The 18,368-nt window shown below is 43.3% G+C and overlaps 1 protein-coding gene across 2 annotated transcripts in view; it reads right to left on the bottom strand.

Annotated features, from left to right (window-relative positions):
• Positions 1-18,368, bottom strand: part of LOC145530420 (uncharacterized) — a 143,374-nt gene that overhangs the window by 18,939 nt on the left and 106,067 nt on the right. For both annotated transcript variants that reach the window (XM_081551810.1, XM_081551809.1), the window contains exon 2: positions 8,238-8,921. In XM_081551810.1, coding sequence (XP_081407936.1) covers positions 8,238-8,693 — 456 coding nt within the window. In that variant the 5' untranslated portion in view covers positions 8,694-8,921. The remainder of the gene's footprint in view (positions 1-8,237; positions 8,922-18,368) is intronic.

The following is an 18,368-nucleotide window of genomic DNA, read 5'->3' as shown; positions in this document are numbered from 1 at the left end:
TTCAATAGTAAATACTACATTACTACAGGTTCAGGTGTTGACTGAATCCCAGGATGAAGAACCACAGACATGGAGAAACCACAGTTAGTACGGAGGGCCAACTCTAAGTTAAACTCAAATGTCTGTGGGGAGAGGTGGTGCCCCAATCTTCCATTGTTCAAGGTCAACTGTATACAAACTCAAGGTTTAATGTAAGTTTTATATTTTCTGTGAGCATAGGGCTCTAAGTGTTAAAATTTTTCTTCTAAATTAATTACTATTATAATTATTATCAATGTATAATTGATGAATAAGTTTCATATGTTAAAGCTTTTTACCAAAACACACATTTATTTTAATTTTCTATAAATAACTATTAAACATACAAGCTAACATTTTATTGAAAGTTCTCTTAACAAGGTTAATATGTGTGCTCTGACACTTGGTCGTGTCCAACTCTTTGCAACCCCATGGACTGCAGTCCGCCAGGCTCCTTTGTCCATGGGATTCCCCAGGCAAGAATACTGGAGCGGGTTACCATTTCCAACTCGAGGGGATCTTCCTGACCCAGGGACTGAACCTGTGTCTCTTTCATCTCCTCTGCATTGGCATGCAGATTCTTTACCACTAGTGCCACCTGGGAAGCCTAGTAAGATAAGTAAGAACTTTTTTCTAATTATTTCATCCACAGGTGAATTTACTTGTTTCTAGATTAAGTTATAGCAAATATAGGCCATCGGTTGTATTCCTATTTTGCATAGTAAGATTTGGGATCAGTGAGGTACAGATCTTTCTTGTGTAGTACGAGAAAGGGTATTACAAATGCTTGTGAATTCTCAAGGTGATCAATTTAAGAAAAATACTTGATATTATGTTGAAATTTTCCTTAAAACTATTTTTTTGCACAAGTCCTCTCTTGGGAAGTCTTTCTGTACCTTATGGGCACTGAGCTTGAAGCCCACTGTTGTGAGGACCCCTGAAATCTCAGAGGCGGAAAGCCGGAAATGAGGACAAGAGCAGATGGTCAACAGTGAAAAACTATAGGGCCGCTGGGTGGGAGAGCTGGATGAAATTAAGTGGAAGTTCATGATGAAGTAGGTAAAGGAAAACCAAGAGGACGAGAAAATGGGAAATAAAATTTGTTTTCAGATGAAAACTAGAGAAAGGCAAGATGGGAATTTTTGCACACTGGGCGGGGGCGGGGTGGGGGTGAGGTTGCGGACCACAGTATATCCAGAAGGGTCTGTTTTTTCAACATCTTCTTGATGATCGTCTACTCCAGCTCAACTCTATCTTGTTCATGACTGTGAACAAGCTCCTGGCACAAGGGAGGTGCTCAAAAAGGTTGTGCTGACTAACAGACCATTTTTAAGAGGTTTAAACTGCAAGACGCTATTCAGGGAAAACATTTTCTACCTATCTGCCTTGACTATCAATGCAAGAGGTGGAAATACAATTACTACCCTTATAGTTTTTATAGCACCACTTCCCAACTTGTGTCACGTGTGCTTTGTACAGAAATCTCTTCTGGAGGTTTTCTAAAAGAGATTTTAGCATATGAAAAAATAGAGCCCTCTCTGCAATAGCAGTCCTGTTGGATCTGTGGCTCTTCCCTCCCCTCCCCCTTCAGGGTTTGCGGGAATCTCATGCTTTCCTATTCTGTACACATAAAACTCTGCCCATATTTATTGTGCTGAATCAAAATCCAACCCTGGTTTCCTCTCTTCTTGACCTCCGAGTACATTTGCTCAAGATGCCTATTTTCCCAGGCTGCTGATTGCTGACTCGTTCTCACCTGGATGTCTGGGGCGGTGGTGCCCACACACCAACTCTCCACTTGACAGCGCCACTCACACAGCACAGCACACAGCACTGCTGACGGGGATTGCTCTGAGTAAAGCCGCAATAAATGCAAACAGCACAGCAGATGTGTTTGGCTCAGAATCATTTCAGTAACGATTTTCTTGCAGATGGTCAACTCAAGCATTGTTAAACTATCATACGTCAGGGTTTTTAACTGTTTTTCCACAAGAGCAAATATATTTTTGTCATCTGAAGGCTCACGCCCAAGCAGATTTTCCCAATGGTATTTGAGGGTTGGACTGAGGCATGGACAGCAAAGTTATTGGCACACACTGGGAATTCCCAGTGCCAGATATTATGGGGTAGAATTCAGCCCAAATATTTCAGCTCCCTCCACTCACCCTCCCTCCCAAACTTATTTCTTGCTAATTCTTTCAAAATTAGCTTTTCTAGCCTAACACCCCAAAGTTGCCCTTTTGCTGTTAAGAAATTGCAAACCACTTCAAGGCAAAGCCGTCTCTGAGAAGTACCTGAGAGGCACATTATGAACTGCAAAGCTCCCATGGAGCAATTTAAAATGATGAATATCCTTTCCAAATATCCTTTTCAAAATTGCACATGGACTCCAGCCAGTCACAAGACAGAGATGTGGAGGATGCATTCAACTCCCCGTCTGCTTTTCACATTGCTCATCGCTGATTTATAACTCACGGTAAGTCACTTGGCCACACAAACAGAGCTGACGGGCAAGCACAGCCCCCAGCAGATGTAGTGTGTAGCTAAGAAAGAAAAGATGGGTCCCTGGCATTATTTTTTTTTCTCCTACCTGCACCCTGATGTGACTCACTGCTATTCCAAGAGTTCTACCCACTAGTCTCAGAAGAAGAAAAACACCAAACCCTGAGGTACATTTTAGACTTTGAGAAAATAAATAAAGCACTGTAGAGATAACTTCAGACTTCTGCTTTCATTAAAGCAGTTTCAGTGCATCTTCTCTCCCTTCAAACACAGTAGCGTGTGTAAATTCATTCTTTCCTGTGTCAAGTTTCATTAACAGAATCACTTTTTTTTTTTTTTCCCCTAGAATGCGTACCATTCACTGACTAGGTGAGACACAGACACTTCCTTTTGCACAAGCCATGAGAGGGTACTATATGTTTCGGGAGATAACATGAAGGCTGTGGTAATGAATTCAGGAAACCCTAAGGCACAACTGATGTAATTTCTGAGCAGAACTGCAAAGCGGGCAGACAAGATGGCCATCTTATGCTGCCATGTTGGCTCAGCCCCACTTGCTCTGAGAGCTGAAGGGTAACAGAAACTATGCAAGGTCACGCTCGGAGCCTGCAGAAGGCAGACTGTGAAGTGCACGCCGGCTGCCATTCTGGCCGCGCTGCCCCGGCACTCTCCACACTGGCTGCCCAACAGGACTTCCCCCCATGGGAATGTTCCATTAGACACTCCCTTAGAGTGTTCCGGGGACCTCTCACCGCCATTTTCTATCATCCCCTCCCCCACACACCCTTGTGTCCGATTTTTCTGCCCTATAACCAGCTCATCCCCTATCAGACCTCTAAGAGTTCAAATTTAAGAACGAACTCATTTAATCTGCTCAGGTGCTAACAGCTAATGCAGAGAGAAATACCTCTGGTCCTTCTTTCTCTCCGAGGAATAGAGCACATTGTAAACAGGGGCTTCTTATAAACTATTATCTTCTGGCCCAGAGGAAGGGTACTCCTCCTGGGAAACTTCCAGGAAGACAGGAAACCAAAGGACATCTTTGGAGAGGCAGGTCAGTGACTACTGAAGTATAACACTTGACAGTTGTTTACTGGGTCCTGGGTCATAGCATCACTGTAATCTTCAGGATTCTTTGATCATATGGAAAGTCTTATTCTGTTACCTCAAATAATAGTGGAGATATTATAAGGATATACACTGAAAAGAGAGCACCTGGAATTTCAAGGAACCCATGAATAGCTATGGCTAATCAGTTTCATAGAAATTGAAATGTAGTTTGGAAAATGGAAAACAGTTCAAATTCAAGGGTGATCTAAAGCTTGGAGAGAGGGGTTCATCCATTCCTTCCCCATCATGGGGACTCAGTGCCTCTGACTTCTGCTTCCTTACAGCTGTCAGCCAACCACCTCTTCCTCCCCTCTGCATGTGCTATGATCTCTGCTAGCTCATAATTTTTGCTTGTTCATAACTTACTCACAATTTCAGCCTACACACAGTCTCTGCTATCTCCTAGCCCCTGGGTGTGTGCTTTTAGCTTCTGTTCTGGGTTCTGATTGACCCACTCAGGTATTTCCAATTTGAATGTCCTAGAAGGAGAAGTTACCCAGATCAGTTAGCTAGCATTCTCCCTGTTGAGGTAGATACTTTGTATCAGGACTCAGCCAAAGCATTCTTAGCTGCTAAGAATCAGTTTGGCTCATTTAAGAAAAAATATATATTGAAAGGATATTGGATCAGAGAGAGGTTCAGAAAAGGAACAGAAACAAACTGAGGCTGAGAAACCAGAACAGCAGCCAAGTCATACCTCCAAATTAGCTGAGGGTGGATACTCCTGCCATCACTAAACAGGAGGAGCCGTGACGTGTAAGTGACACTGGGCGCTGGAAACCAGGTCTCACTGCTTGTCCCCCTGCCCCTGCTGACCCTGCGACCTGGACAGTGTCACAGTCACTTCCAGAAAGCACTCTCCTCATCTCAGTTCTTTTGTGTGACCAAGTTTCAATTCCAGGTCCAAGGGAAGTATATTTGACTGTCCAAGCCTAGGTCACATGCTCTCACCCCAGCTACACTGGTGTTGGGTAGTGATCGGAGGATGGGAAAGAGTATATGGCCTTTCAGGCTTCAGCAGTGAGAGATGGGCTCTGCTTCTCACAAAGTTTCAAACAGTGGCGAGATGACGGGTGGCTAAGAAAAATAAAATGCGGACATCCATTACATGAAGACAAAACCAATAAGCTCTGCTCAGGGGGAGCAAAACAGGGCTCCTCACTCAGCGGGGGCTGTGGGCAGGTTGAGTACTTTGACTGGCCAGCCCAAGACAATCTCATGGCCACAAAAGCACAGGGGATTCTTTCACATGCACTGTTTGAAGCCTCACAAGGCACACTTAACATTCAAAGTAGGTATTTATATGTCTATCTGTCCGGTTGAACTGTAAGCATTTTAGAAGACTTTGGCTTTATTTTTATCTCCCTAGTGCCTGGGGCACTGCTTGGCATATAGCAGATGCTCAAAAATGTCTGTCAAATTTAACAGGACTGTGGTCCAGGAATTTTTCCACAGCATTAGATAACATAAATTTCTTCATGCTTTGGGGGAATACCATGATTTAAACAAGCAAATAAACAAAAAGGACTATTGACACCTCATGAAAGAGCAAAAGGAGTAAGAATTTTTATGACCCACAGTCTTCTCTGAGTTACCTTAGTTCCTTTACAGGGCATAGATCTCTGAAATTGTGGCAGATGGAAAGGGGGAACTGCTTGAGAGAAGAGAGATGGAGGCATGAGAGAGAGGACAGACTTCGAGAAGGAATCATTAGAAGGGGGGCAGAAATGAAGGAATTAAGGAAAAGAAGCAGAGAATCTGGGAATATTAGACACAGAATGTAAGATTACTGATAACCTAGAAGGAAATTAGAGAATGGACAAACTAATTCTGAATGCTGCTTTGATGGTAGCAAGGAAGAAAAGACGGAGCTAATATTTTTAAGCATTTATTATATGCAAGGCAATTGCTAGGAACTCTGTGCGTGTGTGTGCAAGCTCATACACACATTTAACCCTCACAACAACATAACAATGTGGACACTATTATTTCCATTTTATAGATAAGGAAATTGAGGCTTAAAGAAGTTAAGTGATGGGCTTAAATCACAGAGGTAATAAATGAGAGCATCAGAATTTAATGACACTCCATCTGATTCCAAATTCCACACTTTTTTAAAAAACCATTCATCTCTCTCTGAATAAGACAGAAAAGAGCTGGGGAAAAGATAGGGTGATTATGCTTGCTAGAAGCTGGTACTATGTCTCTAAACTGTGTCCACAAACTCTCAGGACCTTGAATGGTGCCTACTTTTGAAGACAAATTTGACAATTAACATTTTCTAAATCATTTGTACATGACAATTTTCAAAAATTAATATAAGAGAAGCTTTACCTCTCACATCAGTTTTGAAACAGTTTATGGAAATTTGTTACAGCAGCCCTAGGAAACCAAGTTCAGAAGATACCAAGAAAATCCTCACAGATTATTTATCACTTACTCTGTATTGAACTACAACTGGTTTATAACAAAGTAATGATTTCATGGATGTTACTGCTTATGAGGAGGCTAAGTAGAAATCTAAGTACCTAATAGAGCAAGTGGTAAGTGGATGTAGGACAATTCATGAAAGCAGCATTTGGCTGGTAAAGCTTAGGATACAAAGGCAAGTGTATTGGGAGAGAAGCAGGTCCCAGAATATGCCCTCTGGATAGTGCAACTCATTCCAGCATCCTGCTTTTTCGATCCTATACGCAAAGAGTCACACAGAAAAGATGAACATATGGACAATTTCCCTGGAGAAGGAAACAGGAGAGATAGAGCCTTTGCTCTCTTACCAAGGGGGTCTCGGAGTTAAGCCTGCCACCCCCATCTGCCTCTACCTGGAGAACCACTGAACACGGCCACAGCTACCGTGACCCCAGGAGCTGGGTGCTGGTAGGTGGCAGGATCTGGGCAAGTTTACACGGTCACTGAGGCTTGAGCAGCATCTTTTTATATTGATTTCTGCTCCTGGCCATCTCATCAGGGAGATGATGCCAAGATGAATGCTGCCGGGCAGGCAGAACAGGGACCAGAGGCCATGCCTGGGACACCTCCCAGGGCTCAGCCCTTCGCAGGCCAGAGGGCCACCTGGGTTGTTGACTGTCAAAGTGGACGAGACCTCAGACATCAGATAATCCAAGCCTCTCGCTTACCAGTTGAAAAAACAGGAATCCAGAGTCACTGGGGGAAGGTCACAGGGCTGAGTGGTAACCAGTGTTAGGCATGCCAGTTAAAGGCTCCCTGTACAGAGTTCTTTTAAGATGTGTGACTCTCTAAGCCAGTGGCCCAGTAGGGAGTTTCTACAATTGCCTGTCTCCCTGTCAGTGATGGAAACTGCAATCCTATTCAACTCATCGGATGATCTGGCAAAGGTCTCAGAGAGAGGAAGATGAGAAACGCTGGAGGAGAGAGGTCTGAGGCGAGGCCCGTTACAGGACCGGGCGATGTCCCCACGCAGCTTAGAGCTGGGCTTCCTGTGATGCACCGAGACTCGTGGTTTGGAGTGGGGGCTGCGTGGGATTCATAAAACAGGGGAAGAACTGGCAGAAAGTAGATGCTTTTGCCTGAACAGAAAGGTCCCTAAGTCCCCAGAGAACTGCGTCGCCTCCCAAAAGTTGAGGCCACATCTGCCTTCCCCAGATGGGGTTCCCTGCGCAAAAGCCTCCTCCTGCTCCAGGATTCTCCGACGCTGGCGCAAGCTCCTCCCTTGCCGGAGCTTGGCTCCGGTCCTAGCACAGAGAGGCCGCCCGAGCAGCGGCTGGGGGGCGGCAGGGAGTGGGCCCGCTCGCCGCCATTGGCTGTGCGGCTGCGGGGCGGAGGGAAGTCTCCCGCTGCGCCCGCCGCCCGCCCGTGCGCCCCAGCCGCGCGCAGCACCGGTGCGCTCCACCATTCCCGCCGACCGCTTCTCCTGCGCAGATCGGCGGACCCGGGGAGCCCGCCAGGAGCTCGACGCAGCCCCTTCCCATCCCGAGCTTGGGAGCCGGCGGGGGATATCCGGGCGCCCCGACCCGCAGGTCAGTGAGGGGCTCCCGACGCCTCCCGCGAGCGCAGGCAGAGGAGTGGGAGCCGGGGAGGCGCGGGGTGCCGAGCGCTGGAGGAGGCTCGCCCTGTACCACCGGCACCCCGACTCCTCTCCTGGGGCGGCCTCGGGTCCCAGAGGCTCCGCTCCCTCCCGAGTCGCCTCACAAACTCTCCCCGGCTACCAGCGGTTGAGCTCCTTGCTCTGGTCACCCCCGAATGTGTCCCCTTCGTGCAGGCGAGCAGCCTCCGCTGCCCGTCTCTGCCTGTTCTCCGAGTGATTCCTCGGGGCTACAGTAGGACGCCGTGTCCTTGGTCCCGGGATGACCCGCTTCTATCCCGGACACGGGGAGCCGGGGAGGTCTGCCCTCATGTCTGCGGCTGCAGAGATGGGTTGATTCCACCGCTCAAGTGCAGGCACTTCTACACTTTGCGGAGCGTGTCTCTCTGGGTGCACGCTCGCCTTTGCGAGAAAGGTTATTCTCGCCTTTGCGGTGTGTGCGGTCACGCTCGTGTCTGTTGAGCGCCCACCTGGATTTCTAGGGTCACTCCTCCTTTCCTGAGGACTCGCGGCGCGCACACTGGCCGCCCGCGTTGTACCTTACCTGCCTCGTGTGCGTCTTCACTGGTCCCCAGCGGCTCCAAATCCGAGCAAGTTCTACTGGCGCGGAACAGGCTGCCGTTCCCCAGCCGCGGTTTTCCGAGTCCCTGTTGTTGGAAAACGCAGCGGCTTCCTCCCCGTTTTCTCTGATCTGATGAGACGCTGGAATCCCGCGTTTTCCTGCCGAGGTCCGTGGACCGTGGGCAGATTGTCCGATTTCGAATTGAGGAGGAAGGTGAGTCCTGCGGGGAGCATCGGACACTCCATTCACAGACTCGTCTCGTTGAGTCCCAGGCCGGGTGAGCGGGCTGCACATGCTCGCTTTCCACCGCCAGACGCCTGGGGCCCCGCTGTTCCTGGGTTTGGTGCCAGACTCCAGGGATGGGGTCCGTTTCTTACTGTCATTCATTTCCTCTGCTCGTAAAATTTCCTTTGGAAAATTCTGTGCTGAAGTAAGCATTTGGGTGGTTCTTTGCGGGCGAGAATGGGATCGGACGGCTGCAGGACGTCTCACAGCCTTCGCATTTGATTCAGTCCAGACTACAGGTGCCCAGGGCGGGAAACAGGCGGCGATCAAGTCCTGAGCATTCCCAGGCCCACCCTAGGGACCACGCCCCGAAAGGCCTTTTTTTTTTTTCCAGGTGCTTTTCACTTTCGATTTTTTCAGATTCAATATCGAGACAGTTGCCTATCAACAGGAAAAGAGGCAAAATAAGTGATACCCTTTTCTTCAAAGGTTTACCCCTAATGCATTAAGCCCAATGCATCCTCCTTAAAAAGACAAAAAAGGTATATTTAACTAGCTTCTGTGTTTTAGCTTATTTGTGATCTGGCTCCGAGGCATGCTTAAATATATTGGCATTATTTTGCTAAGTATAAAGACATTTTACCCCCACCCTCACCCCTGCACACACACATGCACACCCTTTATAATCCACACACAGTTGATCTGTAATGTATTGACAAATGGCCTTTTGAAGTGTTAGTCAGGCTGTCTTGCATCTACACCAGCCCCACAGAGGATGCCCCAGTCACCTTCAGATGCCGGGCATCAGGCATGGGGAACTGTTTGCCAACCTCAGAAGTAGTCCAGGAATAGTGAGTTCCAGAAAATGGGTGGAGTGTTCCATTTCTGTGTTTGGGTTGGAGGCTTATTATTTATTTGGCTTATTTATTTACTATCTTTGATTCCTCTACATAAAGGCAAAGCACTTTGAAGAGCTCACCACACACACCTTTATGGTTCTCTTTAAAGAAGCCTCACCGAAGGTAAGATCCATTCTGTTCTCCCTGCCGCTGGTTAGTTCAATTCAACAGATTTTCCTGGATGTCTGTGATGCAGAAAGATACATAATGTGCTGGTGTATGGCATCAGATCTATCAGAGGGCTTATTCGCAGGCTTCCTGAGTATTTTTTATATGTTTCCTTTTTAATGAGGGCAGATGAAGGATGACAGAGTTGACTGGTGAGAATGAGTAATCATACTAATCATTAAGTAAACTCTGGCCAATTCTCTGATTTGGTCTCTATTCCAAATCAAGTCTCAGCCCATTTGATAATACTCCTTCTCTGGGGTTACTCTTTTCCCTGTACTTGTATTTTAATATCCCTTTTTTTCCTTTTTAAAAAAAGCTTGTAGAATTTATATATTTAAATATATTTTTTAAGATTTAGTTATTAGGTAAAAGAAAAAAGTAAAACTACGGCTGAATTTTTGTTTTTTGCTCCTTTGGGTTTTTAAATAGTAATTTAAGAAAGTGAAAATTATGAAAAGCCTTTGACATCAGGCACTATATAGGTCCCACTTGCCTGGACCGTGGCACCCATGAGCCATTCAGTAAATATTTGTTAGAAGAAACTAGAAGCCAAAAAATAGTGTGCTAGAAGAATGTCATTTTCTTCAGATAGATATATATGGAACATACTGTACTATTACATTACTGCATCAATGCAAAGCATCACAGACTTAACTTTTATGGACTGTTTCATTATTGTTCCTAATGATAACTAAAATAATAATAAAGTCTTTAAGTTAATTAATGGACTTAGGGAATCCAACAGAGAGCAAGCTCAAATTAAGTGCCTGAGTTGGCAGGATTCCTTTGAGCTAACAGATGTACCTAGAGAAATCAAGCCAGAGGCTTAGATACAGTAACCCATGATACCTGCATTTGGACCAGCCTTTGATGCAGAGCTGGGGAGTCCATCTGTACATCCACTGGCCTTTTCAGGTAGCAGACTACTGAGCCACATTCTAGGGCTGACTTGTGGTAGATATCTCTGTGGGATCGAGTGTTCTGAGAAGCTCAGTCTCATGACACACAATGACTCCTTCAAGTGTTCCCTATGAATAGAATCCATGCTCACCTTTGGAACCAAGACACAGTCATTTTTTAAGTCTACACTAAATTTTGGCAACAAAAAAATGAGGGTTCTGAATGGTCAAGTAGCCATATACAATTTAACAGTATATCTAAACATGAAATGGCACAATCTAGCCAAACCAGTGTCAATATTTCAACCCTCTGAATTCACATCAGGAACAAGAGAGACTGTCCTAAATACTTTCTGAGTTCCTAACTTTTAAATTGTCATCTATTAAGTTGTGATGGCATCACTGACTCAATGTACATGAGTTTGAGTAAACTCCGGGAATTGGTGATGGGCAGGGAGCCTGGCGTGCTGCAGTCCGTGGGGTCGCAAAGAGTTAGACACGACTGAGCGACTGAACTGAACTGAACTGAAGTTGTAATGGCTTCCCAGGTGGCGCTGCTGCTGCTGCTGCTAAGTGGCTTCAATCGTGTCCAACTCTGTGCGACCCCATAGATGGCAGCCCACAAGGCTCCCCCGTCCCTGGGATTCTCCAGGCAAGAACACTGGAGTGGGTTGCCATCACCTTCTCTGAGGTGGAGCTAGTGGTAAAGAACTCACTTGCCAATGCAGAAGACATAAGAGACGTGGGTTCAATCCCTGGGTCAGGAAGATCCCATGGGCATGGCAACCCACTCCAGTATTCTTGCCTGAGGAGCCTGGTGGGCTACAGTCCATGGGGTTGCACAGAGTCAGACACAACTGAAGTGACTTAGCATACATGCATAAGTTGTATTAAGACGGGAGATCAGACTCTTCCCTGGTGGTTCAGATGGTAAAGCATCTGCCTACAATGCGGGAAACCCAGGTTCGATCACTGGGTCGGGAAGATCCTCTGGAGAAGGAAATGGCAACCCTCTCCAGTACTCTTGCCTGGAAAATCCCATGGACGGAGAGCGTGGTAGGCTACAGTCCATGGGGCCGCAAAGAGTTGGACACGACTGAGCGACTTCACTTTCTTTCACTTTTCAGTCAGTCCAGATTTATGATTTGTATAATATTACAGGATTGATCTTGATGCTGACATTGTTATAGACAGTAGTGAACAGATGTGGAAATTATAAGCCTATAATAGTTGTTAAAAAGGGTAACTTAAGAAGGTAACAGACCTGAATACAGTTTTTGATGGGAAACAAAAGGATAGGTGGCTGTTAAGAACCTATTTCAAACTCACAAAGACAAGAAGTTGACTTAAATCACAGTCAAAACACTAAAGATATTCATTCAGGGAACATTTAGAGGACAGATTTGCCCCTGGGGTAGCCAAGACAGCAGCTTTCCTTTGCCGTGGTCATCTAGTACTCATCAGACGTGTCCGGCAATTTACCAACTATTGCCAATCATGCTGGTTTGGTTCTTACTCACTTTCACTTTTCCTGTGACCAGGATTATAGCAGAGGGACTTACTCTTTTCATTTCTTAAACAGAACATTCAGAACATGCTGTAAAATGCAACTGTAACAGAAAGTACAGTCACATCCTTTTGGGCAGGTTGACTTACTGGCCTCAGCCTGAGAGTCTTAAACTTTGAAATAAAAGGTACATATGAACCACTTTAAAGGCTTGTGTTAAGCATATACATTACAAAAAAGAAGGAAGGGAAGAAAGAGAAAGAGTTCTGGGCTTAATCAGTAATATTTTACTGCATAAGTTATTATTAAATTTTATTTCTATTTCTTAATGAAAATACCTGTATTTTCTGATTAAGATTCATTTTCTTGTACCAACATTCAGATGCAGACATGCACAAAATAGAATGTGAACATACCTATAATATCACCTGCTAACAAAACCATATGTTAGCAACCTGGTGCATAACCTCTTATTTCCTTTAGTTTAGTTTGGTTTTTGCATGTCACTAAAATTGTGTGTGTGTGTGTGTGTGTGCGCGCGCGCGTGTGTGTGTGTGCGCGTAGCAGCAATAGCCAGGCTGGTAATTATTTTACAAAAACAGAATCATACTATGCACAACTCTAAAGTTTACTTTTTGACTTTTCCAGACATGTCCAGCATCTTTCCATGTTAGAAAACATAATTCTTTTGATTATACCAGAATCCCTTATTTGTACAATCTTTCCATCATTTGTTTAACCAATCCTTGACTCATTGGTAGTTCCAGTGTTCAGCTACAGAGTACATCTTTGTGCATGCACCCTTTAAATTTGTCTTATCTTTCCCCATAGGGTAAATTCTTAGAATTTATTATTTATATTATTGACCTGTAATGCTGTGCATTTTTTTAGTAAAACAGAAAGGACTCAGTAATTCATCCAACAAGTAATAGATATTCCCCACTGTGATCCAGAGTATCTTCTATACGCCCAACATATTTTTTGCACTTAAAAAGATAATTTTTATTGTTACTTAACATCCGTAGTGAAAGTACACAAGTCATAAGTACATAATTTATGATTTTTTGTGTTCAACTTGAACACATCCATGCAGATGGAACCCAGGTCACAAAATCAAATATTTACCATACCATCCCTTGTGCCCCTCACATGCCTTGGCAACCGGTTGATTATTCTAACAATTCCTCATGAGAAAGTCCTTGATGAGCTTGTTGACCTTAGTTTTCATGATTCAAGTGCTAGATTATGGGCACCATGCCGTTTAGATTGACAGTGTAATATTGATTGATGCTTTTCAGACCTTCAAAGATTCCTTGTCAACAAAGGTGGCCTGGTTCAACTGAATTAGTTTCCAAGATCCTTCATTCTGTCCTCATCACTTTATCATTTCTATCAAGTTTGATCTTATATTTATGCATTGGACCCTGCTTGGCACATATTTGGATTGATATCATGAATTAACCTCTGGATAACAAAAGAAATTGACTAACTTGTTTTTCATCTGATTTCCTATTGTTGGCCACCCAGCCCAGCTGAGTTAGTTGGATTTAAAACTGGAAAAGGAGTCCTAGGCTCTCATTTTGTGGCTTCTGTCTCCTTCTGCCTTCTTTTTCCATTAGGAGAATAATCAATAACCTTCAAAATTCACTTAACTTTCAGAGACATCAGTTTCTTGATTTTTAAGGACTTCCAACTCCTTGTTTCTATTAAAAAATTATCCCTTAATGTATAATTAAATACATATAACTTTCCTTTCATAGAGGAAAGTCAATATTTAGAGTAAACATAGGGGAGAAGGAGTGAGTTAGATGCATGAAAAGTGTCTTAAGTTAGTTCAGTGAATGAGAAGAGAAAATATTTGCTTCTTTTGTGCTCCTCTGTTTTCTTCCCTTTTATTATTTTCTAAGAAGCGGAAGTCTGGATCAGTTTCCTAACACAATACTGCTGGGGAGATCACTGCTCACATTACCATGGCTGCGATGGAGATGAAGTGCTACTCAAAGTACAGTTCACGCACCAGCGCTTGAATTGTTAATTACTCATTCACCAGGAGAGACGTAACTTGAGCCAGAATATAAATCAAATAAGGCATGAAAGCACACTTTTTAGTTTGGATGATTTTTTGGTAGTAAAACCTTCTTGATGAAGGAAGCAGAGTTTTGAAGCTCCTCTTCTCACAAGGACTCATAACCCACCTATTCCTGAGGGAGTCAAGTGGCTATTAGGATAGTAGCACTGATCTCTAATGTGAGCTTTGTAGTTAAATTGAGAAATTTGTAAAAATGTAAACATTTTCTCTTCCTGTGCTTATTTTCTATTGAAATTGGGCTTTTTTTTTTTTTTTTTGAGGGGAAGGTGTGTTTAACTTTGGGATAGAGTGACTAATAACACCACAAAACATGGTGTTCCTGTCTGCAGCTAGTTATAATACCCTTCTCTACAGTGATCAGCGTATTGCCCTTGACCCTTTTTATTTCCACAGATGAGCAGAGAGACAAGGACTGTGATAGTAAGAGACTCGGTAGTTTTCAAAGAATGAGATTATCATAGACTTTAACTTTACATTAAAAAAAAACAATGCATCCTATTTCCACATCCACTCACATCTTCACTGATTCACTATGGTAAACTCCCTTTTGATTTTTATTGTGCTCTTCAGAATATATTCATTTCAGCCACTCAACTACGTTCATGATAATATATTTCAGTGTTACCAGCAGATTCCTCCATTATCCTGGTGGACAGGAAACTCAATAAAATCTGTTGATTATTGCTAAGAGACACAATTGCTTGATAAAAGTATGGTCCAAGTTTGCTCTGGAGCATGGAACTATTCATTTTATTGCCCTAACTAAAATATTTATAAATTTAGGGCATGTTCATCATTTTTTTTATTATGGAATATCTACCCGTTGACTAATCAGTGTGATTTAATACAAGATCATTTATTCCTTCATTCAGTAAATATTGTGAATCCAAAAGTAGAACAGATAGAAACTACCTCTCCAAGAAGCTTCAAGGTTATCATTTCTTTTATCCTTTGATTCCTTCATTCCTTCAAATACTTATTGAGCATCTTTATAACAGAGATTGCTGATTCATAGATAGAAAGATTAGTCCTCTATTCTAAGAGTACATAGTCTATCAAAGCAGACCAGTGGGTCAACAAATATAACAAGTATAATAAAATGTGAGAAATGCTATTGTAGAAAGGTATAGAAAGTATCCTGAGAATACAGAAGGAGCCAGAAATTTGGTTAGAGAAAAATGGGTAGGGATTTATATTATGAGTGAATTACTAGATGAGGCAGAGGCAAGGTTTGCAAAGTCTTAAAGAATGAACAAATTGGATTTGGGGTGGAGTTGGGGAGAAGGCATACAAATATAAGAATTAAATATAAGAATTCAAAATATATAGGAAATCTGTAACAGTTTGATATGCCTGGAACACCATTCTCAGGGACAAGAGAAAAATGAGACTGGAAAAGTAGCATGTGGCTATGTAACAAGGGACATATAAGGTAGGTAATATAAGAAAGGTTTTTTAGAATTTTTAATCAATATGGTCACTATAAAAATATGCATGTGCATTAGACTCATGCACATATACTAACAGTTTATCACCTTACCTTACATAGTACATGGTTAATAAGCTGTTGTTGAGTGAATCATTGATTGTAACAAAGAATAGTTTTCTTAACCAAAGTCACTACCACTATCCCATTATTTGTATAATGAGTGATTTTATCCATTAGGGGTCTTGAGTTAGTCTTCATGTCTTTATTGTCTCTCCCCTAGTCCCTCTTGAGGGCTTCCCTGATAGCTCAGATGGAAAAGAATCTGCCTACAATTCAGGAGACTCTGGTTCAATTCCTGGGTCTGGAAGATCCACTGGAAAAGGGATAGGCTACCCACTTCAATATTCTTGGGCTTCTCTGGTGGCTCAGCTGGTAAAGAATCTGCCTTCAATGCGGAAGTCCTGGGTTCGATCCCTGGGTTGGGAAGATCCCCTGGAGAAGGGAAAGGCGACCCATTCCAGTATTCTGGCCTGGAGAATTCCATGGGCTGTATAGTCCATGGAGTCGCAAAGAGTTGGACATGAGTAAGTGACTTTCACTTTCACTTTAGTCCCTCTTGAAACCATTTGTGCAGATTAAAGTGACAACTGGGCAGGACTGTCTGTATACAACAGCACCTCTTCATGCACCCTAAAGGAAATCAGTCCTGAATATTCATTGGAAGGACTAATGCTGAAGTTGAAACTCCCAATACTTTGGCCACCTGATGTGAAGAACTGACTCATTGGAAAAGACCCTGATGCTGGGAGAGATTGAAGGCCGGAGAAGGGGACGACAGAGGATAAGATGGTTGGATGGCATCACCGACTCAATGGACATGAGTCTGAGTAATCTCCGGCAGTTGGTGATGGACAGGGAAGCCTGGTGTGCTGCAATCCATGGGGTCGCAAAGAGTCGGACACGACTGAGTAACTGAACTGAACTGAACTGAATGCTCCAGCTTGTCAGAGAATGTGTGTAGCTGTATTAGTAGCTCACTCTCATTCCTTTAAACCTCACTCTTGTATGAAATTAAAGCTAACCAAAAACATGCTTTACAATCTTCTTTCTTAGCAGTGCCAAAAGAGAGTTTTAATATCATATATAGTAATTCATTCAGCCTGCCAGTATTCAGAATTTGACTGCTTTAAAGTCAGTTTCTTATATACCATCGTAACCTCTGCTATCATAATGAGTCAGTCGGTAGAAGGTAGATTATGCTACAGTACAAAATAAGCAATGGCTTAAAACAACAGAAGTCTATTTATTGTTCACACTAAGTGCTCACACAACCAGCAAGGGGTGAATGCACTGGCTTTGGTCACCCAGGAACCCAGATTGGCAGAAGCTGGCCCAAATTCACACAGTTATTGCAGCAGAGGGAAGGCATGTGGCAAATCTCACATGTGAAAGAAAGGTGAAAGTGAAAGTTGCTCAGTCGTGTCCGACTCTTTGTGATCCCATGGATTATACAGTCCGTGGAATTTTCCAGGCCAGAATACTGGAGTGGGTGGCCATTCCCTTCTCCAAAGGATCTTCCCAACCCAGGGATCAAACCCAGGTCTCCTGCATTGCAGGTGGAGTCTTTATCAGCTGAGCCACAAGAGAAGCAAATTCACACAGTTATTGAAGCAGAGGGAAGGCATGTGGCAAATCTCACATGTAGTCTTACATTTACACCCACAAGTGACACATGTAAAATTTTCTGCAAATTTTATTGATCAAAACGAAGTCATGTGGCCACCCTAGTTTCAGAGGGGGCAGAAACATGCAGCCTTACAACATGCCTGGACAGAGGGAAGGACAGCAGAAACATGTGAGCATCACTAATGACCACAGGTCTCAAATTTATTCCTCCTTTATCTTCAACCTCCCCGGAGAGAAGAAATGGAATGAATGTAAAATTTGGAGACATGAGGATATAGATTGAATTCCAGTCCGGCCTCTAAGTGGCGGGGTAAACTTGGGCAAGCTTTTGAATTCTCTGATCCTTAATTTTCTCATTGGGTAAAGCAAGGCAAGGGGTAATAATAACTACAGTACAGAGTTGTGAAGATTAAAGAAAATACTCCTGTACCACACACACACACACATACACATATACACACAACTAGTATATGCTTTTATTGAATACATATCAGCTGCTATCATTCATTGTGTTACTGTTTTTCCAGACTTGTTTGTCTGGACATCCTTTCTCCTATACAGGCATGTCAGATCGAGCTTCCTCTGCCTGTCATGTTCTAAAGGCCTCCTCTCATTCCACAATGACTTAGGGATCCTCACACCACCCCCTGCTACTTCTCACCACTCTTCTGGCATGATGTTGCCTCTACTTCCAGTGCACACACACTGAAATAAAAAAAGCGCTTAGATGTAAGAGTAATGAGTGATGTGTGAATGTGTGCTTCTGATTAAGGGTATTCCTACAACTAAGTAAAAAAACATAGAGCACACAACCTTAAAGGGTGAAGTGGAGAGCTCAGCCTTCATAAGGGACAAAGCCAAAGTCTGCTAAATCTTGTATAAAAGGTACTTGTGATTTTCATGAGCAAAGCCATATTTATTTGTACTTTTAAAAGAATGTATAAGGCTTTTTATACAGGCCATCGGTGTGGTAGTCTGTTTTCTACAAATAATGACTATTTTTCAATTTGACCTCTTCCCATTTTTAAAAATGAAATACATTCTGGGAGCATTTGAGCCTACATTTGTTTATTGCTTCCATATCGGCTTTGACAAATTCTGGTCCTGGGTTGTTATCTCAAATAACAGGCTGCTGGGGACTTGATTTCCTCTACATCTGATAGCCTGCCATATCATGATGTTCCATGTTACAAGGAACATGTAGACAT

The sequence above is a fragment of the Giraffa tippelskirchi genome, chromosome 12, assembly GCF_054371585.1.
Source record: "Giraffa tippelskirchi isolate mGirTip1 chromosome 12, T2T-mGirTip1v1.2.pri, whole genome shotgun sequence".
In the NCBI taxonomy this organism is placed as follows: domain Eukaryota; kingdom Metazoa; phylum Chordata; class Mammalia; order Artiodactyla; family Giraffidae; genus Giraffa; species Giraffa tippelskirchi.
This window is presented reverse-complemented; position numbering and strand designations above follow the sequence as displayed.